This window comes from Balaenoptera borealis (assembly GCF_965194805.1).
Source record: "Balaenoptera borealis genome assembly, chromosome: 4".
In the NCBI taxonomy this organism is placed as follows: domain Eukaryota; kingdom Metazoa; phylum Chordata; class Mammalia; order Artiodactyla; family Balaenopteridae; genus Balaenoptera; species Balaenoptera borealis.
In genome coordinates, this window is record NC_138861.1 from 54,956,342 (window position 1) to 54,982,214 (window position 25,873).

At 48.6% G+C, this 25,873-nt stretch overlaps 1 protein-coding gene across 7 annotated transcripts; it reads right to left on the reverse strand.

Moving 5' to 3' along the window:
- Window positions 1-866: 866 nt before the first annotated feature.
- On the reverse strand, window positions 867-21,446 carry PRDM8 (PR/SET domain 8). Of its 7 annotated transcripts, none has more exons than XM_082389346.1 (6): window positions 20,467-21,446; window positions 8,490-8,741; window positions 7,367-7,499; window positions 4,868-5,088; window positions 3,642-3,873; window positions 867-3,220 (listed from the first exon to the last, which is right to left on the reverse strand). In XM_082389346.1, the coding sequence occupies exons 4-6, from the start codon at window positions 5,084-5,086 to the stop codon at window positions 1,602-1,604; spliced, it is 2,070 nt and encodes a 689-aa protein (XP_082245472.1). In that variant the 5' UTR covers window positions 5,087-5,088; window positions 7,367-7,499; window positions 8,490-8,741; window positions 20,467-21,446; the 3' UTR covers window positions 867-1,601. The 7 variants fall into 7 exon arrangements, with proteins under 7 accessions (XP_082245472.1, XP_082245469.1, XP_082245471.1 ...); XM_082389343.1 differs by having other exon boundaries at window positions 7,367-7,503; XM_082389345.1 differs by lacking the exon at window positions 20,467-21,446 and adding an exon at window positions 20,166-20,225 and having other exon boundaries at window positions 7,367-7,503.
- Window positions 21,447-25,873: the final 4,427 nt, after the last annotated feature.

The following is a 25,873-nucleotide window of genomic DNA, read 5'->3' on the forward strand; positions in this document are numbered from 1 at the left end:
TCTGAAGATGTCCATGGATTAAGTACATGCTACCCTAAGACCTAAAGGATCATCATTCATTTGGTTTTGCATCTACTGGTTTCTGGACATACCACATACACCTACATACATACACTCTGTTTCAGAACTGTTGTAAGTATATGAAGAGTACAGAGGGACATTTCATAAGAGGAAGGGCAGGGAGAGGAGGAAAGTTCTCAAGGTCTTCTGTATTGTAATGCTCTAGGGCTAGTTTTTTTCCAGAGGCTGTGCAGCTGTTCAAGTCTGTGCCCGGAAAGCTGGGCCAATACATAGACTACCATGGCCATTTCACCTTGGTTTCTAAAGAAGCTCTCCATAGGGTCTCTTAATGGGTAATGACAGAAAGCTGAAGGGTCCTAGAGCACAAGATACTCTTCCATGTAAGCATCACTAGTAGAACCTAAAGTGGGCTTTTCACCTGGTCTCCCTGATCCAGGTCTGAAAATTGTTTGTCTTTGGCCACTTGTGAAAATGCTAGTTATCCTGCTGCTGAAAAGAATGATGACATCCCAGGGACAGGTTAGCTTCATGGCAGGCATCTTTGTTTAGATGAATGGTCCTTTGATCAAGAAGCTCAACACTCTCCAGATAAAGATTTTCCAAATAATAATCAAACTTTGTCTTCTCACTTTTAGGCTCAAAACTGGCTTAGAGTAAATAATGCAAGTGGGGTAGGGTTTATCATTCCTCTGTTCTGAAGTTTCTTCCCCTTCTTTTCGGGCACTCAATGAAAATATGTGGTATCTACTCAGAGTGTAGCCCTTAGCTACAAAAAACATTTTAAAACACCTTCCCAATAATTGCTTTGAAGAAAATAGTCATTTATTGTCAAAGCATCCAACATATCCAGATAATCTATATAAAGTTTAATAAATCTTTCCAGGGATAAAAGAAACACATAACTATTCAGACTCCATTTCACTGGCACAAAATTACACTTTGTATTAAAAGGAAATACATATTTACATAATGATAACATTCTTCATTGAAGTCCATAATCATTTCATGATACATGCACTTCCCCCTGGAAACTTAAATTGAATGGTGACCCCCTTTTTATTTGTTTTGCTTATTTTTGTAGGAACACAAACTGTAATCAAGAAATGCAGAAAGCATCTCACACTCCTCCTTTACTTTATATCTAAAATAAATTTTGCCCTTACATATTATTCCATCTAAATCGTAAGTGCTTAATAATTTAAGTAGAAACGTATGACAAATGCATCAATATGTTGCAATATATGACATTTTAAAAAATGTACTTTGTTTTGGGGAAAGTGAAAATACGTGCATTCAAAAGAAAACCTCTTAAACACCCCACCCAATCAAAAATCCACCATCTTGTCTCTTGTGTGTGTTTGTGTGTGTGTGTGTGTGTGTGTGTGTAGTGTAGGTCACGGGTAAACACTTGGATGTAAAGGTTGGGGGCAGAGCACGTGTGTGAGTGTGTGTGTGTGTGTGTGTGTGTGTCTGGGTGCGATGTTTCAGGTCACAAGGAGGTGGTGCATGTCCTCGTGTGTTTGCTCCTGCAGGGCTCGACTGTGCGTGTGCGCGCGTGGAAAGCTGGAGTCCTTTCCGTGTCAATTATGCGAGGTCATGTGCCTGGAGAGGTGGTGGCGCTCCCTGAAGGACTCGTTGCAGATGGGGCACTTGAGTTTCTCCTCCCGTCTTCGCTTCACCAAGGGCTCCATGGCGTACTCCTTTTTGTGATGCGACCTCATGTGGTACACCAGGTCGGAGGTCATGCGGAAGGAGGCATTGCACTTGGCGCACCAGTTCTGCGCCGGCAGACACAGAGAGGTGAAGGAGGGCGGCAGCAGCGTGAGCGCCGAGGGCAGCTGCAACTGCAGGGGCCCCGCGGCCGCAGCCGCCGCGGCCGCCGCGGCGGCGGAGCTCTTGGGCCAGAAGGCGGTGGCGTAGAGAAAAGGGCTCTGTTTGGGCAGCCCGCCGCCGCCGCCGCCACCGCCGCTCGGCAGGGACCCGCAACCTCCGTTCAGGTCCGCAGCTCCTTGGAGCTTCACGGCCAGAGGATCGGAGGCGGCGGGGTACAGTCTGGTGGGGCCCACACCGTCTCCGGGGTGGCAGGGCTCGAGCGCGCTCAGCTTCTGGCCCAGCACCAGCGGGGACAGCTGAGAGAAGGAGCGCGCCGGCTGCGAGAAGGCGCTTTTGCGCTCGTCCGACGCGGCGCCCTGGCCGCCGCCCGCCCCGCCCGCGGCCCCAGCGCCTGCACCACCCCCTGCGCCGTTGCCGCCCGCGCCCAGCTGCTGCACAGAGGTGAAGGCGCTGCCCCGCACCGGGCTGCCGCCCTCCAGCCGGCCGGGCAGCGCTCCCCCGGGCCGCGGGGCCAGCAGCTTCTCGGAGCCGGCCGGCGACGCGGCCACGGGCGTGGCGGAGCCGCCGCCGCCCGCGTCCTGCTCCTCGGCGGCCGTGCTCCCGCCGTCGGCGGCCGCCTCCTCCTGCACACCGGCCGCTCGGGCCGCCTTCTTCACCTCCACGAAGGCGCTGCGCTTCGCCTCGCCTGTCTCCGGGCTGGGCGGCGCGAAGAGGCGGCTGTTCTCTTCCAGGCCGAAGTAGCTGCCCGAGGCGCGGTACTGTTGGGGCGTGCACACCAGGTCCTCCTTGGAGGCGGGCGGGGGCCGCTCGGCGAAGCGGCCCCGGCCCCCCACCAGCCCGGCGCCGCCGCCGCCGCCCTCCGCCGCCTCCTCCGGGAATTTCCTCTTCCCTTTGCCCACGCCCGCGGCATTGCCGTCGGGACTCAGCTCCGCCTCCTGGTGGTCGCTGCCGCCGCTGAGGCTCCGCACTGGGGAGCAGCTGCTGGCTCCCCCGGAGTTCTCCAGCTCCCGCGCCAGGTTGTGAAAGTCCGTGGACGGCTTCGCGCTGCTGCCGCCGCCGCCGCCACCAGCCGCAGGCGGGTTACCGCCCTCGGGGGAGGGGGCCGGGTAGTGGTGGACCGGGCCGGCTTTGCAGAACTTGGGGCTGGGACCCAAGGGTGTCTCCTGTGGCTGCGGCGGCTGCTGGTCTTTGCCGCCGCCGCCGCCCCCGTGATCCTTGGTGCCCACGCCGCTGCCTTGCTCCTCTCGGGGGCTCACATCAACGCTGTGAAGTCTCTTGGGGCAGCGGAAGCGCAGATGCGCCACATAGGGAAACTCAAACTGGAAACGTTGGCTGCATTCCAGGCATGTGTAAGGGGACGACCCTGCTTAGTGAGCAAACACCACATACACACAAGCGCGCGCACGCGCGCACACACACACACACACACACACACACACACACACACCACATGATTACTCAGCATCGTCTCTAGGCCAGTTTGCCATCACCCCCTTCACAAATCCACCTTCGCCTCTCAGGGCCTGAGTGACTGAGTATAGAGCATCGTGAAAGACCCGATCTAACTTCCCCTCCTGATTTGGGGGGAGTGCAGTCATTAAGCCAAGCGTGCCCCGAGCTATCCTCACCTAGCTGCCCCAGCTTCATTCCGGACTATATCTCAGAAGCTCTCTCTGAGGCACTCCAAGGGAGGAAAGGCGCGCCGAGGCGCCAGAGTGAGCCCCGCCGCTCCCTGCGTCGCTCCCCCGCTAGCTAAGGGCCCAGACGCAGGTCGAGAGCCAACCTACCATTCATTTTGCTGTGGGATCTAGAGGGGCAGAGCAAGAGTAACTCAGTCAGTTCTTTCCCGTACCAAACTAGTAACTCCTCATCTTTGGCAATCCTGCGGAGAGAGCGGTAAAACAGCTGTCCGTTTTTTATGTAGGCTTCAAGGTTCTGCTCTTCTTTATCTCTGGCTGATTGGACCAAACGCAGCCACATCAGACCTTCTGAGGAACCATTCGCCGCTGAGGTGTCTACCTACAGTTTAGAAAAAAGAAAGAATGCAAGAAGGAAGGGGATGAGGGAGGCAGACTCTTGTGAGAGAATGAAGCCACAGGAGCCAGGGCCATTTCCTCTGTTATTCTTTCCCAAAGAATTATCTGAGGTCAAACTTCCAAAAACTTGACCCGAGTTGACATCCATCCTCATGTTTGTGGCCGGCAGGCAAGATAACATTCCTAGAAAGCTGCATCAATTATGTAGATTATTTAAGTCGTCATATATTGGTTGAACACCCAATTAGCAAATTTCTTCTTACAATTCAAATTAGTGTTAACCTCTTGAGAATTGATTGCTAAATTATCCCACGTTGCAAAAGTATGGGGAATTTTCTTTGTTTTAGAAGTAAAAAGAAGGCTTAGGCTTTAAAAATTATTCTGTGACATTCACTCATCTTCCTAATTTTGGCTTAAACAATTAATAGTTCTTTGTAAAGAAAGAATAGGAAGTGAGAGGACTTTTCACACTCAAACATATGACTTTAATGATGTTTTATTGACAAAACATTAACATTTTTATTTAAATACAAACTCTAGGCACTAGCTAGCTTAACCAGAAAGAGTAATATTCCAGGGAACAAGAGGCCTCTGGGATAGGAAGGCAAATGCACCGAATATTTATAATAAAAGTACTTACAGCAAGTACTTAGTATGCAAATAGCCTCAACCCTAGTGAAACCTCCCAAAATGTTAAGGAAGTGGTGTTCATCTCCAGGAAAGCCCAGAATTGAGGCACTGATTTAGACATATCTGGCATTCAAAATCAAATTTTGTCACTTATTTCGGAAAATCAGTTGACAATACTTTTGAGTTTAATTTTCCTTTTCTAATTTTTGGTGTGTAAAATAGAATGGCACGTATCATTGCATTTTCTACATTCAGAACCTGTCTCGGCTTGTCATAAGAATGATTCTTAGTCCATTTTCAAGAGGATATTACCTTCATAACCCTACACAGCATCAGCCAAGACTTACCCGGAAGATATAAGGGACCGTTCTCTTGTCGGTGGACTTGAGAGCTATGAAAGCTATGCTGTCGTACAGGGAAGTATGGCTCAGGATGCAGGGACCGAATATAGCATTCTCAGGGATGTCGCAGGTGGTGTAAACGCTGGTAAAAATATCTGTCAGACATTGTTGGACAGCTTTGGCATCTCCATCCCAGATGCCTCTCTGGATGCCCGAATCCTCCATCACTGAAGACAGATACACAGGACAATTGAAGCGAGTTACATTACTCCTTTTGCCTCTATGAATCCAGGCAGAACGTTTTGACTACTAGACAGATTTTTCTTGAATTTGCCTGGTTTTTGCATCGCTCTTATTTCAAAAATAAAGCCAACGGCAGATTAAATCTGGCATGTTACAAAGATGCCAACGAAGAGTGCTTTCTTTTCCTTTAAAAATTAAAAAAAAAAATTGTGATGGGGGAGCTCAGAGCAGACTGATTGCTAGAGAGAAAGAAAAACTGGGCTAGGAAAGAGAAGATCGCTTTTTTCATTACCTTGGGGGAGGATGGGGCAGGATGGGGGGAGGGAGAAAGAAGGGGAGAACAATAGGATTTTTTACTAGCCTATAGACTTTCCAGACTGAGAGAAACTTCTAACCCTTGGGAAAAAGCTCCTCTCTTCTACTCTTAGGTATTGAACTGGGCGCCGGGGAGCTGATTTTATTCTATTTTTTCTTCCAAAGAGGGGAGCAGCATTAGCGAGCAGGCGGAGACAGCAGAGCATGGCGAATGCATTTCAAGTAGAGTGTCAGGGCCACTGATTCCATGTCAGCTAACCTTTCTCTGCAGCCTACAAGAGGGGACGTGTGTCTGCTCATTACCATAATCCAACACTGTCCCTCCGAGGGCTTTAATTAAAAGCAGCAAGCAGAGGTAATTATTTTTTTCTCGACAAGCTTATTTATGGATGAGGGTGAATCCCAGTTACCTTGTTATACAAGGGGGTGGATAGAGTCACATGTGCCTCATGAAGTGTGCAGGTATAAGGCAGGACTGAAGGGTCCCCGGTCTGAAATACCGTGTGTGTAATGATTGGTGAATGCTCTCTCCCCCAGATAGGACCTTCTCTGGGCAAGAGAGGGCAGCCCCGCTTGAGTAGACCTCGGTGGGCTCTCCAGCTGTTTAATCCGCAGCAATTCAGAAAGTGATGCCCCGATGGAGATTTCTCTATTATTAAGCTGTCATAAGGAGACATTTTCCTTTCTTTGCCACTGGACACCCCCCCCCCACAAGACTTATCATTAAACAAACAAACAAAACAGATATTTAAATTTTAAAGTGGCTTTAAACTAACTGCGTTGTTTACTCTTTCTGACTGATTAAAAGATTCCTCCAAGTTGGTTTTTTTCCCTAATAACGTCTGCATAGGCAGTTATTTAAGCATATTTTGTACAATTTAAGTAGCAGGAAAGGGAAACCTAATTCTTTTCCTAAGAAGCTGTTCTTCATGGAATAATATTAGTCATGTCCATTTTTATCTTAATGTCTATTAACCAATTAATCTTGCAAATGTGATTACAAGGTAGTGCTTTTATTTTTTTTTTCTTTCCAGCTAACAGAGCATGAAACTTTGGTCAGCCTCTTTTCCATTCACTCTGCTACATCCCCTAAATGTCAAGTACGGGCTGTATATGCCAGGCAGGAATAAGAGAAAATATCCATACAGTAGAAACTTACTTTATTATGCTACAGCATCTATCCCTGGGCATTTTACCCAACACAAGGTAGCCGTTCTGATTTCCAACTGCAAATTTAAATACATTTTAAAAAATCCCTCAGAATCTCTCAGAACCTCCTTTTCAACGGAATCCTATTCTCTCCTTTTCAATTACCTCAATTCAGCGTTTTATGCTCCAATTTTTCTCTTCCTTTTAAAAGTCTCTTTCACACAAGCGTTTCATTGTGCCGAGAGGTCGCCCCGTCACTTCGGGCAACAGCAGGGACCAATCATTAAAATGCAGTTCTACCTAACAATACGGTGAAAAGATCCTCGCTACGCCGCGCTAATAGGGGTTCGCGTCGCCGCGGCGGCCGCCACGAGCCTCGAGTCGGTCACAATACAGCTGGGCGAGAGCCTGGGCTCTGCCGCCCGCGCGCGGTCGCCTTTGCCACCTAACCTTTCACAGTTCTGCATCCTCCTCTAAGCCCGGGTTCTCAGACGCCCGGGGGGATCCTCCCAGAGCCCGCTGGGCTCGCCGAAAGCCGTCGCTGCCGCCGGCCGCTCGCCCTCCCCCGTAGGCAGGCATTGTCTGGCGGCCGCGCGCTCCCCAGTCGCTGGCTTCTTCGCCAAAGGGCTCTCCACCCCTCCTCCCTTTGTATAACCCTATTGGCAGTAGAGATCCCGTCAATAATTATCCCCCCCCCTCTTTCTGGATAATGAGAAGACGGAGGACAAAATTTTCCACTCTCCCCACCAAACCTGCCTTCCTCCCATCCTCCTCTCCCATCAATGCAAATAGACTTACCAGGAATAAGGTCAGGATCAAATCGCCCAAATAAGGCCACCTGGAACCGGGAGATGCAATCGAGTGTTTCTTTTGCCTACTGTATCAGTGTATGTCCATGTCAAGAGGTGTTGGTGTTGCTGTCTTGTAGGTTCTGCCTAAAGAGAGGAGAGAGACGGAGCGACGTGGAGAGAGAAATGAGGGGAGAGTGAGAGAGAGAGAGTTGTACAGATGGACCCGACGCAGTGACTGACTGGCACGCAGACACACACTTTTTGTTTGCTGCACATAATCTGCCCAATGACGCGTGACAGCCCACGTCCCCTCCCTTTAACTCTTTGCTGGTCTGGGCGCTCCCTACGGCGGCGCCGCCTGCCTGGAAATGTTCTCTCCGGCCAGCCCGCGCCCCGCAGCCCCGAGCGCTTTCCCCAAGTGGCAACGCCTCTCCGAGCGCGGCCCGGCCCGCCTCCTCCTAAAGCCTCGGCCCTCTGAGAGTGGTGGTGGTGATGGGGAGGGGAGGGATCAGTTTTGGGGTCGGAAAGGGAAGCACCGAAAGACCTGGAGAGGGCCTTTTCCCGTTTCGCTTGGCACCTGGAGAACCTCTGGCAGACAGCTGGCCACTCAGCGCGCGCACGGATCCCGCGCGCATTGCCTGAGCCTGAGTTCTGTGAAGGGAAAGGGGGCTGCGGTTTAGCCCCGAGGGATTCTCTGGCCCTCCAGCCGCGGCTGACACGAGCAGCTAGTTGCCTGGGGGTGATAAACCGGCGTCAGCTCTCTCCAGGAGCGCTCACACTACCAAGCCCTCACGAGCAAGATTCAGAAAGGGTGCACTTAGGTGAGAACTTGGCTCAGTGTTTCCTTGAACACGGAGATGGGTAAGAGGGATGGAGTAGGGACGCCACCAGACCTCCGAAAGGGATTTACAAGGGTCTTTTGGTCCCAGCACACACTCACCTGGGCGGGGGAAGGGGTGAGGAGGGGACTGGTGGGAAAAAACCCAGGTTACGGGACTCCAGCTTTTCCGGCTCTTCCGCCTTCAGCCTGGCGCGTTCTGCATAATCCCCAAGGGGGTCCCTTGCCGGGGAGGAAGGTAGTCTAAGACCCCCCTGCGGTGGGAAGGGTGAGTTAAAGTACAAATTATTACCGAGATGGGCTCCGGAGAGCTTTTCACGTCCAGCAGGTGGTGGAAGAGTGGATGGAGTGGCCGACGCCGTCTCGGGAGCCTCGTTTGTGCGCTAAGCCACTTAGAGGCGCTGGCTGGCCCCTTTAGCGCAGCAGCTGATGCTAATGACTTGAGGTCTTTAACAGCCTGAAAGTTGACTCCTTCAACAGCGGCCCGCAACACATCTTCGCTGGGGGATCTCGGGGTTCATTTTCGACATTTAACTCTCTGCTCCTAAGGGAAGAAAGACCTTTGAGTGGTATAGACAGTCCCACTCCTTCAGCCTCATCCACAACACCACTTACATTGAAGAGGGCAATCAGTTAGCTTTAGGATAGATCGGACGTGTAGCCGCTACAGTGGACAAAGCAGACCCACGACTTGAGGAGACAGCCTAGTTTTTAGCCAGTGTTTAAATCAGGTAAGTGGATTGGGGGTTGGCAAAGAGCAGCCTCAAAGGAAAAGGTGTGTGCAGTGTTACTCTGATGCTACTGTGGCTCAGAGACCTCCCTCCGGAACCCAGGCAACCAGGCACGGAGCGCCTTTCTTCGCTGGCACCTGCCATACAAGGAAGCTTGGAAAGGATTTTGCAGAGGAGGGAAAAAAAAAAAAAAAAGTGCGAGGAATTTCCCACTGAATTCTCCTTTCTCTCTCTCTGCCTCCCTCCCTCCTTCTGTCTCTCTCTCTCCCTCCCCTTCTCTTTTCATCAGGCCCCCACGTAAGTTCTGAATCCTTCTGATCAGACAGAGCCGTTGTCTAGGATTAAGCTGGGACTTGGAGAAAGAAGGGTTGCAAAATACCCATATACTAGGAAGTAAAGGAAGAATTCTCCCTTAAATTTTCAGGTTAGCTACTGAGTTTTCAAAGAAACGTTCTCAAACTACAGTTGTCTTTCATCTTAACATATCATTTCTCTTATGCACATGTGCACACTTTAGAATAGTTTGCTCAAGGGCAACTCATGTAATGACCAAAGCTTAATGCTGAGGGCTCTCACATGTCTCTATATAAGAATCTGCAAGGTATTTAGCCACCAATTGGCTTATAACTGGATGCTCCATTCATTACTCCCCCCATCTCACTCACACACATGCATCCCCCCCATCATTTGTTTAAAGAAAGGGTGATGGGATTAGAAATGTCAAAAGAATTGCCTCAAACATCTGAAAAATAACTTGCAGTGTTGAAGAATTCACTTAAGTGAATTCAGAGAAGGAAAAAGAAAGGACAGGTGACACACAGGTGTAAACAACAGCAAATTAAGATACAGAAGTAGCCATAAGAGGGTTGTGGTCCCTTAGAAACTACAGCAAAGGCGTGTGTGTGGGCAGGGGGGGAGGAGTGCTGTGTCTTCAAACCTAATTCCTAAACTGTAGAACAAAACACTCCTTAGGGCCTTCTTGTGCTTTTTGTTTGTTTGTTTGGTTTTGTTTTTAAAAGAGAATAGGAAGTTTGCCTTTCCCAGGAAAAGTCATCAGTCCATGCATAGACACTTTATAAAAATCCTCTTACATATTGTAAATTTAAAAGCATCCAGCCCAGAATATAAGCATTCTGGAAAACCTTAAAATCTAAATGGCAGGCACTTTTCTTTTCCCTGGCCTTTCCTTTCTTAAATATAAAGGGCACTTAGACTATGTCTCCTTTGAGGTACTGAAACCTAGACTCCAATTTGTATAAAATAACAGATGTTTCTGGTACTTAAATTGGGGGTGAGGGAGCTTGACTTTCCAAATCTCAAGCTAGAAAATAACTAAGATTCTATATATCAAAGAGGAGAGAGATGTATTGAGAATCTGGCCATCAGATGATATTTCCTCTTAGTTTCACTTACCTGCCCCCTAATTAGATTTCCGCTGCTGATTTTAGATATAAATCCCCAGATAAAAAAATTTCCTACATTTTATGAATCCAACCAACTCTTTGTCTTATGTATTAAATGATTCACACAACAACCACAAACCCACAAATACAGGTAAGAGTAAGTTTGAAATTCCTACTTTGAGGGTTTCCCAGTACTTTAAGTGATACACATTTCGCTAGGTGATATAAATGGTCTAAATGAAAATTGTTAATTGGAGGTTAATAAAATCTACAGATTACTTTTATTTTTTTTTTAGAAATTTATGGGCTAAAATGGTGCATAAGCCACTTTGAAATCATTCTGCATTATTTCTTACTGGAATTCACTGGTACTAAATGAAGAGTTGAGGCATTTATTCAGCCTAAAACAATACTATAAAGATGCATCTCGGTCAATAGTATTATATAATTCACATGGAACAATGGGTTTATGCATATATTTGGAGCTCTCTTCCCTGGGATTTTATTTCCAATTAAATATTAGAGGGATGACTATGAAGAGTGAAGGTATTTTTGCCTTGCCCCACTTTAACAAGGCTTCTTGCAGTTATGGCAAAAAATACATGTGTAGACAACTGCAGTATTGTTTTAGAAGAGAAGGCTAGAGAGAGGTTGATGAATGATTCCCGAGGTGGTGCCTTTTATGACCTAAGTGAGAGGGTGGAGAAAGGGTAAGAAAGGAAATCTGATTCTTGAGAGCATTAGAATGGAAATGTCATTTCTCCTCCCAGGGTAGAGAAAGGGGGCCCCAAATATCTCAACTTCTGTAATAGGAAGCAGGTAAAGTCTCTACGAATAACTCACTCAGAAGGATTATTACTTTATAAGAATGAAAACACATTATTTTTCTTTCTCTATCACTTTCTAGGTCCTGGCTCATCCCCCTCTAATCGTATCACCAAAGCACTACACCAGCAAAGTCTCAGTCTAAAAAAAAAAAATGTATATAATATTATATATATTTACACATTGGAAGACAAGAGGATGCCAAAGAAGCAGATAGATGGTGGAGACTTTTTCCTAAACTTATGAATTTCCTACAGGGAGGTCTCTGGAAGGGGCTATGAGGAGATTGGGGGAGGCAGAGAAAGGAACTTCATGGAGGGGTGTTGCATTGCCCTAGCCTCACCAAGGAGGGTAAGGAACTTTCTAAGGGATAACTTAGATGCGAGAAGAGGCAGACTTACTGAGCTGGATAATGGTTTACAGGGATGGGGAGGGGGCACTTTGTTTTTTATAAGTATTCATGGCAATTTCAGTATGGGTCCGTTCCTCACCAAGAGTTACAGTTGGTTCAATAGGTCATAAATGGCTTCCCAGGCTCATTCTTGGACAGCCAGAGACTCAAAGGATGGATAATTTTGTAGCCTGTGAGGAGGGACTCCAGGCTTCCAACTGCAGGGATCATTATTCCTGACTTACATTTTTCTCTTTTCAGCTTTTCCTCTTTCTCAATAAATGGTAACTGTTCTTCATCCTGCTGCTACTAAAGCTATCATCATTCTAGTTATAACCTACATTTCTCAAGTTTAAAACCTTCTCTCTGAGGGATCTCAAGTTCCACTTGCCCTTCCTTTTGTTGGAGTTCAGCTTCAAGCTGAATAGCCTTTGAGAGCTTTGTGTAATTCATTTTCTCTCCTGGATCTAAGTTGTAGTCAGCTGGCTTAATGGCTTCTGAGAATGACTTCCAGCAGGGCAAGCAAACTGTGGTAATACTGAAGGCAACTACTACAGATCTGAAACCAATGTCTCATGCTCACCTATGTGTATGTAACCTGTGAACCAGATCTAATATGCAGCATCCTGACCCCCTGGATTCTCCCAGATTTTATACCCCTCCCCAGATGAATATCTAGAGGTCTAGCAAGGAATTTTCTGTCAAATATTCAAGTTACAAAGTCCTTCCCAGAATCATACACACAGCCCTTGAACGTATCTTAGTAGGAGGAGTAGGGTAGGAGGAAGGAAATGTGGACAGGGCATAGTCAGCCCCTCTGAGCCGCCTCACTCTCTGGGCCAGACTTTCCAGGCAGACAGGGGACCAAGGGGGTGTCTAGCAGTCTCAAATTGGAGGGAACATCAGATTTTGAGAAGACTGACTCTAGGTCTTAGGAATGTCACCAAGTTGAGAGGCTCTACATCAAATTTCTTTACACAGCCAGGAGAAGGGACATTATCCCAACACTCAGTGGTACCTGAGTTCCACCTCTTTTCCTCTTTATTTTAGGCTGTGTGCAATTCCTGTGTTAAAAGAGAGGTGCTTATTGAAACAGTGGGTTCATACTAGGCAGATTTGACTCCCTGGAACCTGGTCGAAGCTAGCCCTCAAAAGTATGGACTTAGATTGTAAATTGGGCTGCTGGGGGAATGAGCAGCACTCCCTCCTGGGAAGGGGGCCTACTCAGAATGCACACATGCCCGGGACTTTCTAGCTCAGAATCTGTCCATGGCATACTTTCCTGAAGCCTGAGGACAGAGACATCTGATTTTCTCTAAGGAAAAGAGAGGCAAAAAAGAAAAGGAATGAAAAGGCTTGGAGGAGTAGATATCAATCAGTGACCACAACAGTGATGATTCACATTTCTTTGTTAGAGCCTTGGAAATAGTTTCATTTTTTTCCACAAACTATGTTCTCATACCCAAACTGCTTCCTGGTCATCTTGCAAATTGGATTGAGTGAAAATTATCTTTTACGATTTCAATTCAAATTAATTGCAGGTATTCCATGATTTAATCCAGGGGTATTAATCTAGCATCAATGGGGAATGTCTTCCCAAATATTATATGGAAGGCCTATAGCTTTTAACAGATTTGCATAAGCACTAAAAAACTACCAGAGTAGGTTTTCTTCAATTCTAATACTTGGAGAAGTGGTCTCTTAAGGAATTCAAAGATCAGTTTGTCACAAGCAACAGTAATAGCAACAGTACTATAAACAATATTGTATATACATTACAAAGTGGCAAAAATAATAGGCAGGGGGATTGAAACTTATATTTGTTCTCTTGTACCTACTTATTGGAAAGCCAAATCCCACATTGATTTGCTAGTCTTCTGGTGATGTAATATAAAGGTAACTAAGATATAATTAATAATGTCTTCTAAAGTTTTAAAGAAAATCCATATTTTAAAAATAAATAATATCCAGAATTGTCAAACAAATCATTCACAAAATCCTAAGAAGAATACACATATTGACTTTAAAGACCTGAATGTTCAGTTTCCTGAAGGCCTAGAATTCAATTTAGGTTTGAACAATTTTATACCTGATCAGACATGGTTGTGTGTGTGTGTGTGTGTGTGTGTGTGTGTGTGTGTGTGTGTGTATTACAGAGAGATATTTTTCTTGGCTGCATGTCTACAAAGCAGTCATTTCTCCTTGTTGCATGTTTTCATGTAAGATGGTTTTGAGAAAATGTGTGAAGTCATATAGTAGAGTAATTGGTCTTGGAGAAGCAAAACAATAGAGTTCTAAAGAATATATTTTATACATATGATTTTAGTAACAAGTACCTTGTGTATGTGATCAGATGCCTCATAGCATTATCTACTTGCTAGAGTCAGTTTACCTGAGGCACTAGGAAGTCAACGTTTCCAGGGATCCTCTGAACTTGGGAAAATGTCCTGGGGAAAGTCAATGCTCTGAGAGTGTGGCCGGTTCCATTTCTTACCTGGGGGGACTGAATTAGTTCTTCTATCCCTAAAATCACTGACAGCTGAGTTTGGGCCTCAGAGCAAGGCAGGGAAGTGCTTGCTAGTCGCAGACCATTCCTGATGTCTGGATCTCCTGAGTCTATGTCTCAGTAGAGCTAAGAGTACAGAGAAGGCCAAATGACAGAGATGGGCTTAGATGTGGGCTAAGGAGGTCTCCCTGCGAGAGACCCAGGGAGGGCATTACCCGGACAGTATCACAAAGGGCAGACAACACTCCCACTACATTTGGGATGAGTCACCAAGGAGTGACACTGGACAGGACCTGGGCGGAACCAAACAAGCCTTCAGCGGAGGGTTACTCTTTTAGAAGCAGCGCTAGCAAACCAGGAACGTGGAGCAAGAAGAAGCCACGCAGCGCTCTCAGCGCGCGACAGACACGCCCTGGACTAAGCTGGGAGGAAGTGGAGTTAAGCTCCTCTCCTCCAAGTTTTCCGTGGTCTCCAACATCCTACCGCCCCCACGGAATTAGTGCCAACTCTGGCCTCCTGCTAAGCGACTGCTTTCCGTGTGGAAAGGCTTCCCGAGCGCTGGGCTTTTGCATACACCAGCTCCCTCCCTCCACCTCCCCCCGCCCAGCCCCCTGCGCGGTCCTCGGCCGTCGCCCCCCTCCCCCGCCCCCTTTTCCCAGGGCACGGTGTCTGTGTTCTGATGTCTCACTAGCTGGGCTGCCAGTGACCTCTCCCAGCCTTGGATTTCCTCCTCGGGCAGGCTAAGGCTGGCAAGAGCTGCCTCCCGGGTCGCGGTAAGGACTTGGTGAGGGAACGAGGGCGAGCGCGCTTTTGAAAGCCAGGTGCTGAGCAGATGGTAAGGGATTACTTCCAAGAGCCGGGGTTAGTTTCATTTCAGCCTTGGCCATCCCAGAGAGGTCTCAATGCTTTCATTAAGGAACATTCTCAGACGTTTAGGGAACTGACCCAAGCACGACCAACAACTCAGGTTTAGGCCGCAACTCCATCAGGGCAGCTACCTGTGTTCGAATCCCGGCCCGTGACGCTTGGCAGGTAATTTAACCTGTCCGTGCTTCAGGCCTTCCTCTGTGAACCGAGGGTAATCAAGGCAACTCCTTTCATGAAGTTACCGTGAGGGCCGAGTTGGTATTTAGCAAGCGCAGAGAACACTGCCTGACACACAGTAAATACCGATTTCAGTGCTGGCTACTGTTACTGTTAGTAACACCGCCTCAGCTTCCTTTTCAGAAATCGTATTGTACACCCGCCTTCAAAGCCACTCAGTGAAGGCTGAGGATTTCTCGATGCTTCTAGGAACACCGGAAGGAGGTACTGGAGGATAAAATAAGCAGGCGGGAGGAATGTGTCCAGGTGTTCAGGAATCCCTTCTACGGCCACAGGAAGGGCCCGAACAGACTTTACGGAAGAGCGCGCAGTTTTCGGCCGGGAGGCTGGGAGATTGGACTTCTTCCCTCCCTCATCCCGGCCGTGAGTCCTTTCTTTAGACCTGGCAGCGGCGCAAGTTAGAAACGCGGGGAAGTCCGGGCACTACGACCCGGTGGGGTGAGTAGCCTGTGAACGCATCGCTGATTGGCTCAAGTGCCGCGGCCAGAAACCTGAAGCTTGGGACGCCCGCTCCCACCAGGGCTCAGGGCCTCGGAGCGGCGCGGCCCTTCTTCTCCCTCCAAAGGCCGGGGCTCAGCTGCGGGGCTCGGGAGCAGGCGGGCCCGGAGGCAGGGTGGGCATCCCTCGACCTCCCCTGCACACGCTAGCCTGGGGAGCGCTGCGGGCCCGGGCGTTGCCGCCGGGACCTCAGCCTCGCGGCCCCGCCCCGGCCCCGCCCCAGACGCCCGCACGCGGTCTGCGCGGGGCCTTGTGGGCCGCACGGCCGACGGAGCCCAGTCTCTGGGGCGGCGCTGCCGGGCAGAGCCTTCTCCCCGGGCCCCGCCGGCTCCGCGCAGCCGCAGCCCTGAGCAGGCGCGGTCCGTTTGCCCCCGGCCTACAGTCTCACGCTCTGCGAAACCTCTTGCCCGGGCAGGGACAGGCAACAGAGGTCAGTGTGGGCTCTTTCTTCTGAAGGGCCCTGGAACCAGTGGTTAAGAGGTCAAAGTTTGGGATCCTGAACGCTTACGTTTGAACCCCAGGTCTGCAGTCTACTAGCTGTGTGTCTTTGAGCAAATCACCTAATCTCTCTGAGCTTTAGTTTCCTTATTTGGAGAAGAGCAAAAACACCATTTGTCTCATAGGGTGGCTATGAATATTGTAAAAGCAAGCCTGGGTTCAGAACCCAGCTGGACCACTTGCTTGGTTTAACTTCTCTGTTCTTCTATTTCCTGTGAAGGAAGGGGATCTGTGAGCTAGCGTTAATAATACTTAACTCAAAGGGTCATAAGAATTAAATGCAATAAGCCTATGGGAGCATTTAGTCTAGCACATAGTAAGAGCCTAAACAGTTAATTAAAGCACCTCAGTGTCTGCTACTTTGAAATGCTGAGTAAACATAATTTTAAAATCTTAGCTCTCCTAATCTTTTTATCCTCTTCAGAGAGAAGCAAAATGCAAAGGTGCATGTTGCTGTGTGGGTGGTGGTGCACACAGAATTGGGAAGAAGCAGCTTGTGTCAGTAAGGTAGGTGACACTTCTGAAAGCCACATGCCTTTCCTTCTTGGCCTTTCCTCTTCAGTTTCTAGGGTCAAGGTAAAAGAATAAGAAAGGCAGGGAAAAGGAACTTAGAACATGGAAGATGCTCAACAAATGTTTCTTGAGTAAAAAAACGGCACTTCAGATATTCATGAGACAAGGAGTCTGTCTGAAATGGAATGGAGGACCCAGAATTGGGGTTGTCTTCCATCTCTCTGCACCTGGCTGCCCGTAGCCATGTTACGAGCATTTCTGTGTGACATTATGTCTTGGCTTCTGGGAGGGGAAGACACAGGGGTGAATTATCTTGGGGTGAATTAGGCCTTTAGTGGAGGGTTGGGATCTGTATATTCCCCAAAGCTTGAAAATTCAATTAAGAGTCCAGGAGCTCACATTCACAGACATCCCTTAATCATCCTTAGAGCTCAGAGCCTTTCAAAGAAGGGGAGCATACGTGCATCACCATATGCCTCATCACTGCCCCACTCCTTCAACACCAGTGTCTTCTGATTTTTCAGATGGCAGCACTAACATGCTTTTTTGTTTTCCATAGATAATAGGATCATGGAGGATGATGTTTTACCAGGAACTAACGGGACATTGGGGGAAACATGGCCCCAAACAGCATTCAAGACCATGTCCTTCTGCTTTATTCCTGAGGGCAGAGAATACTGATGCAGCAACAGCAATCTAAGGTATTTTAAAAACTTCTGGCTCTTCTTCTGCTCTCCTCTCAGACCCTGACTAAAACTGTGTTAGCAGAAAGGAGAATGAAATGAAATAAAACCAAGTCCTCAGTGTTTCAACACCCGCCCCCCCGCCCCCCACCCAGGGCAAAGGCAACAACTGGTGAGAAGGAGCTGCAACTTGGAAAAGATTTATTTTTCCTGGCCATAAATCTCATCCCCTTGTTCCTCTGCCCAACGAAGCATGATAAAGTCCTTTTCCATAAAGTATTCAGTATTAGAGCCACAAAGCTCCCCCAATCAGTAGCCATCTGCTTCTACCATAACTGCTGCTCCTGAAGCAGGGAAAGCAGAGCAGAGAAAGGGCACCACTGTTAGGCTGCTGGACAAATGAGGAGACTGAATAGCTTTGGTTTTCCTTGTGTATCTGTATCTATAGAGACAGGAGAAGAAAGGCCGCATTATATTGATACAACAATTGTAAAACAAAACACGGAAGAGGCATCTAAAGGGCAATATCGCATGCATCAGGGGTCTCCAGATAAAAGGGGAACTAACAGATTTATAGAAACCTTTAATTGGTTTTCAATTGGAAGCTAAAGAGGCTGGGGCGAAGCTGTGAAGAGTGGCAGAGTGAGTGCTCTCCTTCAGCCGTCTGGGAGGCGTGATTGATTTCGCGGAGGGCGAAAAGAAGAATCTGGAACCCGCCTGGCGCCTCGGCATGGGCAGGGAACAACTCCACGAGCTTTCCTCTTGGGCCAGGGAGTTACTGATTTGATCATAATAGCAGAATCTCTCAATCGCTCTCTCTGTCTCCCTCTCTTCCTTTTTCCCTTCCTCCCACCCTCCTTCAGACTAGTAGGCAAGTGGAGAGGGAAGGAAAGGGTGCAAAAGTAAATATAACTTTATATTCCCGGAAGAAATAGACCCCAGCTTAAAGACACCAAGCTTTAAACCTGTTCATCCGCTAGAAGGGAGGCCTCTTTGGAAGAAACAGGAGTCCCGCCCTCACCCTACCCCAGCCCTCTCCTCTCTCCGTTTCTAGACCCAAACAGGAAAAGCTAAAAATCACTGGAGACTCTCCACTGAATAAGGGAGAAGTCTTTGCTTGCAGCCACTGGGTTTGTCTCAGAGCGGATCTCTCCACTCTACAGGCACCGCGCGCTTTTACTTAACCCCTTTCTGCCCGGCCGGCGGCAGCCCCCATCAGCCTCTGCGGACAGCGCCCACCCACACAGCAGCCCCAGACGTCCGTCAGTCGGCTCCTAAGGCTAATTTATTGGCCCGACCCTCCATTATCTTTTTCGATTTCCTAATTAATCAAAGATAAAAGGCAATGGTGCAAATTACGATTATGAGGGAACTGGTAGACGGTTTTGAATAAAATGGAGAAGGGGAACATGATTGATTGAACTGCAGGAGAGTGGATAGTGAAATCTCAAGTGCGAGGAACAGGCCTCAGAGGGTGAAACCCTGACCCCTCCGTCTTGCGAGCTGACCCCTCTGCCTGCCCTAACGCCGTCGCAACGGGACAGCCCCAAATGAGGTCACTTGTGTCCGAAGCCTTCGGAGGAAAGAGAACTGGGTTTCCTCTCGGGGGTCCAACCTCCCTAGGCGCCTGCCGCCTACCTAACTCTACCCCACCCCTCTCACCCCCCAACACACACACACACACACACACACACACACACACACACACACTCCGCAGCCGCCCCTGCGGAATTTCAGGACTCCTGGCCGGCGATCCCACTCCACAGCCGGAGCGCCTTTTGACTGAAATGCACCCCATTATTGCGACACTGCGCCGCGTCTCAAGTCTCTCACGGTTTTCCTTCTCTTTGAATATTCCTCTAGCGAGGCTAACTCTTCGTGAAATTGCAGGAAAACAAGTCTAGTAGGTCAGAGATTGCATTTGCTCGTGTAAGGGATTAATAGAGCCCCTGTCTGAGGCTGCTTTCCAGAATTACGTTCGGGATTAAAAGGCAGACACGGCACGGCACACATTTTGCATTCTCTGGTGGTTGTGATTAATGTTTCCGAGGGGATTTGTACTGGGAGCTTACGGAACGTGCTCTCGGGGGTCTAATGCCCGACGACCGAGAGCAGGGACGAGCGGAGGGTCTGTGGGCACGCGCCAGAGCACTGGGGGATTAGAGGGGACATCAGATGGGCGCGCGACGCCAGGCGCCGTGGCCTTTTAGCGCCTTCCTCCCTCCACCCCATCCCAGCACAACTGCTACGGAGGACCGCAGTGAGGACTGTCCGGGGAGGCGGACTTTAGGTCTTATAGGGGTCTGTGTAAGGAATAATGCCCTCGAAGTGTCCTGACTCTGGGATGGGAGAAGGGTGCTCAGTACCAGGCCGCTGAACTTCATACATCTCTCCAGTAAAGGGAATTCCTAGCTCCGCGTTCCGGGGAAGCGCTGCTCCCAAACGCAGCCCCCTCCCCCCCAGTGAAAGAGTCGCCGGGCCCAGGCCAGGAAGAGAGTAACCTCAGTCCCACGAGCCACCACTCTCAGAGCTGCTTTCGGGGGAACCCGGGAGGCACCCGTGGAGACGAGCCAGAGCCTAGGCACGAAATACATCCCCCTTCCCACCGCCCCAGCGGGCGGACAAACCCTGACCGCGCGGTTGGAGGGACGAGGGAAGGAGAAGAAAGGTCCAGGATGCAAGGGGGCAGGCCGAGAGAAAGAAGGGAACCTGGCAAGCAAGAGAAAAAGAGAGGCAAATAGGAAGCGAGAGAGAAGAGCAGAGGGAGGAGAGCGGAGAAAATGGGGAAGGGGGTGGTCGCAGCTGGTGGGCATTACCGCTCTCCGGCAGGAGGGGGCACCTTTCCAGCCCGGACAGCCTTCCACTGCGCTGGGGCGGGATGCCCAGGCGGAGCCCGCCCTCGGGCCCGGTCTCCGGGGTGCTGGGCGCCCCCTCCTGGCGGCTGGGCGGCGCTCCCGGCGGTCCAGCGGGTGCTCGGATCCCGCGCCTGCTCGGCCCCCGGCGCCGGGGACGTGGAGGTGGTGCCGGGAGGAAGGTCGGGAGACGGTGGCGGGTGTGAGGGTGCTGAGGCGGCGGGCAGGCTCCCCCACCCCGCACCCTCCCCCGCGCTCTCCTCACCTGGGGCCTGCAGGACTCCTTCCCCGCGGGCGCGGCTCCTGCGCGCCCCTCAGCGGCCCGGCTCCTGCACCATTCCGAGCTGGCGGAGCATCCCGCCCTCCTCGCGGAGCGGTCGAGGTCTCAGCCGCAGCAGCTGGGAGGGAGGGAGCGACCGCCGGCTGCTGCCGGGCGGCGTCTAGGGGCCGCGAGCCGAGCGCGAGGAGCCGCCATCTGGAGCCTCGGCAGCGGGCGGAGGTGCGGGTGCACGGGAAGGGGCCTGGCGGCTCGGCCCGAGGCGCGCAAGGGGCCAGGGTCCGAGCGTGGGAGCGGATGCCTGGGGCTGTGGTGGGAAAGTGTGCGTGAGGAGGTATGGCCCCTGGGGAGGAGGCAGAAGTCTGCCCCTTTCAAGCGCCCGGAATTCCGGGGCAGTACTGACCGGCAGGTCTAACAGGAAGAGCGGGGGACCCGCGTGGCAGTCCATCCTCCTACCAGCTATTTCGCCTTGGCGGGTGGAGAGCTGTGTGTGTGTGTGCGGGCCGGGGTGGGGGAACCAAAACACTCCTCGACGCGCACATACCCGCTGTCCATCAGAAGTGGTTTTCTCATTTCCCTTCCCTCCCACCTTGTCCATCCCACTCCAGGAAACAGTCCTCTCCACACGGCATGGATTTTTGGACACCTCCACGTTACTTCAGACAACTACTTAAGCCGGAAAGTGGGACAGACACTGACAGGATATCACCCCTGGGGATAAATACCATCTAGTTTCCGGTGGAAGGTAGAAAAGGAAGGGGGTGGGGTGAGGGGAGCTCATCCTTGTACTTTTAGCGTAGGGAAGGAGAGGATAGGGTGTGTCTTTTCTCCCCTCTCCTTTTTTCATTTCAGACCCTCCAATGTTTTTATATCTTTAACTTAAAAAAAAAATTCCCCTTTCCTAAATTTAGATGGTGGCGGGGAGCAAACTCATGGAAGGGGAAAGGTGATGAGTGTGGGAGAGAGCCGAGGGAGCCGGTCAAACGGACTGAAGCTCTCCAGGGTCAGATGGACTCAAGCTCTCCAGCTTCGGGGCTATCTCTGAGGGAGATGCCCTCAGCCATAGGTTTTAGCTCAGTGTAGGGGGAACTGATTGGGTGTATGGGTGGTGGCGGGAAGTCTGGATTAAAAGAAAAAGTATACCCACTCCCACCTCAAGGCATTAAAAGACCCCCCCACCCCCGCCCCAGCTGTCTCCTGTCCGGCAGAATGGCATTATGTAAAAGATCTGGCATGTCACCCAGTGGCACATCTGGTAGGTGTAGATGACATTCATTAGCACAGGGCTTCTACTCTGCAGCATGCCAAAGCCCTGACAGAGATGCCCGCTGCCAATCATTCATTCGCTGCCAATCCCAGAGCGGGGACGGGCGGGATGGCTCCCTTCCACCCTGGCACCAGGACTGGAGCAAACAATGTGTTGAGATACGAAAGCAAAGCGGAGCTGAGGATGCGCGGCACCTAACAGATGTATCCCGTGAGGAGATAACGGTGCAAAGAGTCATTTAGCAAGAAAGCGTATGCAGGATCTCAGGAGGGAGGCATGGGCAGGGGTCTGCCTGCCTAGGGATGAGCTCAGGGAGGGGCAGGGGAACCCCTTCAAAACCTCAAAGTTGAAGTTGCTCCTCTAAAAACACAAAGATCTACCCCCTACCACATTAACTGTAAGACCTCTTTCTCTCTCTCTCTCTCTTTCTCTCCCCACCCCTGCCCCACCCCATGTGTACCTCTGTTTATCTAACCAGCTCTGAAAATATGAACTTCTCTGTTCTCCTCAAGGCTTTCTGATAACTGATATAAAGAGCACCTTCCCGTTTTTAATGTTGCACAGTCCTCTTTGCCTTGTAATTTGAGGAGGGAGGGAGGCTGTCAGGCTATCTTTACTGCATTTGAAACGGTAAAGTGTGTTTGGGGGACTAAAGTGTTGCATATATTAACAACATGAATGAAAAAAAAGTAAAAGTCTTATTTCAATTCCTAGCCTTTCACAGGGGATAGAGACGAACAAGGGAAAGCAAGGGAATTTTTAAAACAGGAAAAGATGGATAAATATAAAATCTAGGATAGAAGTTGCCTCTGAGGTTGTTCTTTTTCTTAGGCTAGGTTGTGGTTACCTAGGTGGTCAGTGTATTGTTTTTCTTTATGTCATGCACATAGTTTATAAAGATTCTTTTTGTCCATGCAATATTTAATAAAACAACAACAAAACTCAGAGGTTTAAGGGCTTGTGGAACTCAGTGTTTAACTTGAGTATATTCTTTATTGAATACATACATATATATATATAATGTGTAAAATTATAATACTCTTTTTAGTATAAATATACTATGAAAAATTTTGGTTATTCTTATACTGGCTCATGGTCACAAGATGACTGCTATAATTCCAGGCATCACACCATTGTTTTAAGCATGAAGAAAGGAACAGGGCAAAGAAGAGTAGTTCTTTCCATTTATGTGAAGGAAATACATTCACTTTTTATTAGCCAGATTTGGGTCACCTGGCCACAGATACCTGCAGAGAAGTCTGGGAGAACTGACCTTTAAAATGTAAAAAGATAGGGATAAGGTTATTGGAAATAGTGGTCGAGTTGCAACCAAGGGTGTCTGGCAAAAAAACTCAAGGCAAAGAAGACAATGCTAGCAGCAGACAAGAGTAGATTATCAAGTTTTATCATATTGTTTTAAATAAGAGTCTTTTCTTTTCACTATAGTCATTAAAACTTATCAGTCAGGGATACTGTACTTGAATTTTGCAATTTCTTTGTAAATTTCATCAAATTCTATTTCAAAATAAGGGCTCAAGCTTAATCAATATGAGACAGCAGACAAAATCTGACATATCTAAATAAAATTAGTTTTTTTGGAAGAAAAGTATAAATAAAACTTGCTTACAAATCTAAATGAAACAAGGAAAATGGCTCTTGTTAGAAGGACTAGAGTTTTGATCCCAACACTGTGCCTCACTAGATGTGTGACTTTGGGTATTTTACCTGTTTAAGTCTATGTCCTTATCTGTAAATGGGTTAATAATGTTAATAATGCCTTTCAGGTTTACAGTGAGACTTAGAAATAATGAAACGTTTTTAAATGTAGTAATTGTTAGGGACCCAGCAGGAATCAGAATTTAGTCCAAATGGATCATATGAAGAGACTACTTAAAAAGATGTGGGCACAGTTATGGGAACAAGTGGCCTGATGAAGCACACAGAAACAGCACCACAAGAAGCTCTTAGGAGAGGAATTAGTGTTTCTAGAGCCCAGTAAGGACTGGAACCTTGGAGGAAGGGCTCAGTGAGAGTCATAGGGATATAGCTCCTGCCAGAGAGGCAGTGGCATAGCAAGGAGGGAGCAGGGATGAAACACCCTATCTTTCTCTTCTCACATCTTCCAATTTCATGTTGATGTCTTTCATTGGCCAAACCCAACTGGAAACTAGTTAGCAATGTACTGGAGCATGATGATGAATCTACATGGGTCAGCTTTCGAGGACCCCGAGTCAGGCATAGAAGGCTGGAGAATGGATCTTGGGGAGACAAATGGAGAATAATCAGCACAAAACTATTATTATTCATCAAAAAGATTGTCTGAGAACCCTCCCTGCAAACATCTTTTCGAAGCACAATTCCAACTGGAGGTAAATACTTAACAGGCTTTGTAAACCTAACCATCCAAGTTTTTAAGAATCATCTCTCAGAGCACTTTGGCTGAAAGTTCCTACTAGCACTCATGAAAGATTTCCAGAGGTCTTGGCAGTCTTTGCAAGCCAAGACCTGGAAGAATTTCAAAGTGCGGCCTATTCACTTCCTTTGGGCATCCCCAGGTCTCTCATCATTTTGTGGCTTCCTGTGTTGGGATCAGTCTTGCTGGGCCTGGTTAGTCACTTGCTGACTGTTGCTTTCAAGGAAGTCAGCCACAATTCAGCAAAAAGTGACTACTTCATAACAAATCAACCCCACAGCAATAGGAAATCCTAATAATGCTTTTTCTTGAGTTCAAAGTCTGTGTGGACTTCAGACTGAAGTAATTTTTCCTCTTTCCAATTTTGCCATCCCTATCCTTTCCTCCTATACTTGAACTAACCCATAGGCAAAATGATGAAAAACAGTGGTAAAGAAACATATTCTCTTTTCTAATTTTAGATAAAAATTATAACTAATAACAGAGTCTTGAGTGTTCACTCTAAATATTAATTAGCACAATCAAAAGCCTCATTTATGGATTTCCTAGACACTAAGAGTTTAAAAAATTGAGAGGCCTGATCTAAAATTAGCAATCACTGTTTTAATGGAAAGAAACAAATTATAGAAAAATTGAAAATTAAGAGTGAGCAGCAAAGATGAATAATTTTGGAAGTACCATATACAACTAAACAATGAATATAACTGAAACAGACCAACTTCTGGCATGACAGCATGGGGAACTCTGTTGACTGATTCACTTAAAGCCTCGGAAAATGGTCCTAAAGGCAAACAGCAAATGAAGAAATACCTATTCAAGAAAATCTATGACAATCTGGTAAGAGAGATGAGAGTCTGCCGTATTTGAACTAAGACCACTCCCTTCCAAACCCGCCTCCCGACTCACTGAGGCATAGACTCAACTCTAGACTGCTGCGACCAAGAACACAGGACTCCCTATATCCCCCAGGTCCCAACTGGAGGATTTTCTTTGCAGTAGGGGTAGGATTCCTGCTCCTGCCTCTAGCTGCCTGTTGCTGAGGCTAAATCTCAGGTGAGTGTGGTCAGGAGATGGAGCGTCCTTCTTCTGCCCAACCCTTACTTGCGGAATGAAGGTTCTCCTTTGGGTGTGTGGTGCCTTGAGAATCCTGGGGCACAGCCAGCCCCTTCCCCAGTCCTTGAGGCAGAGATTCCATGCCAGGAGAAACAAGCTGCGAAGACTGCAGGCTGCTGCCATCCCCACCACACTCCAACTCCTCCACTAAGCGCTCAGCTCCTAGAACAGGGGTGTCACTCAGAGAGAAGCTTGTCACTGTTCCCACCCCCAGCTCCAGAGCCCTGGCTCAGAAATTTTGCCTTGGAGGGGTGGGGGGAGGGAATTAGGTCCTGAAGCAGATAGCTCCTAATCTTTTCCTGAAAGAATTGACTTCATTTGCAGCAGAGTGGTGAAGTTTAAACCTAAGGCCTACTTTCAGGAACAGTAGAGGTTGTGGTAAAAGGCAGTTGGGAGGAGATTTGTGAATCTACTGAAGATGAAGCCTGGATTGTAAGCCAACTAGTTTGTGTGAGCGAACTTGGAAATAAGAGCTGTAAGTAATCCTTCTGGGGTTAGTACAAATATCAAACACTGACCTCAGAAACTGTTCCATCTAAAGAGCCACAGTGTGATTGGGTTAGTTTTAAGAGGAACTCTGCTCCTGGGAACTGTTAGTTTGT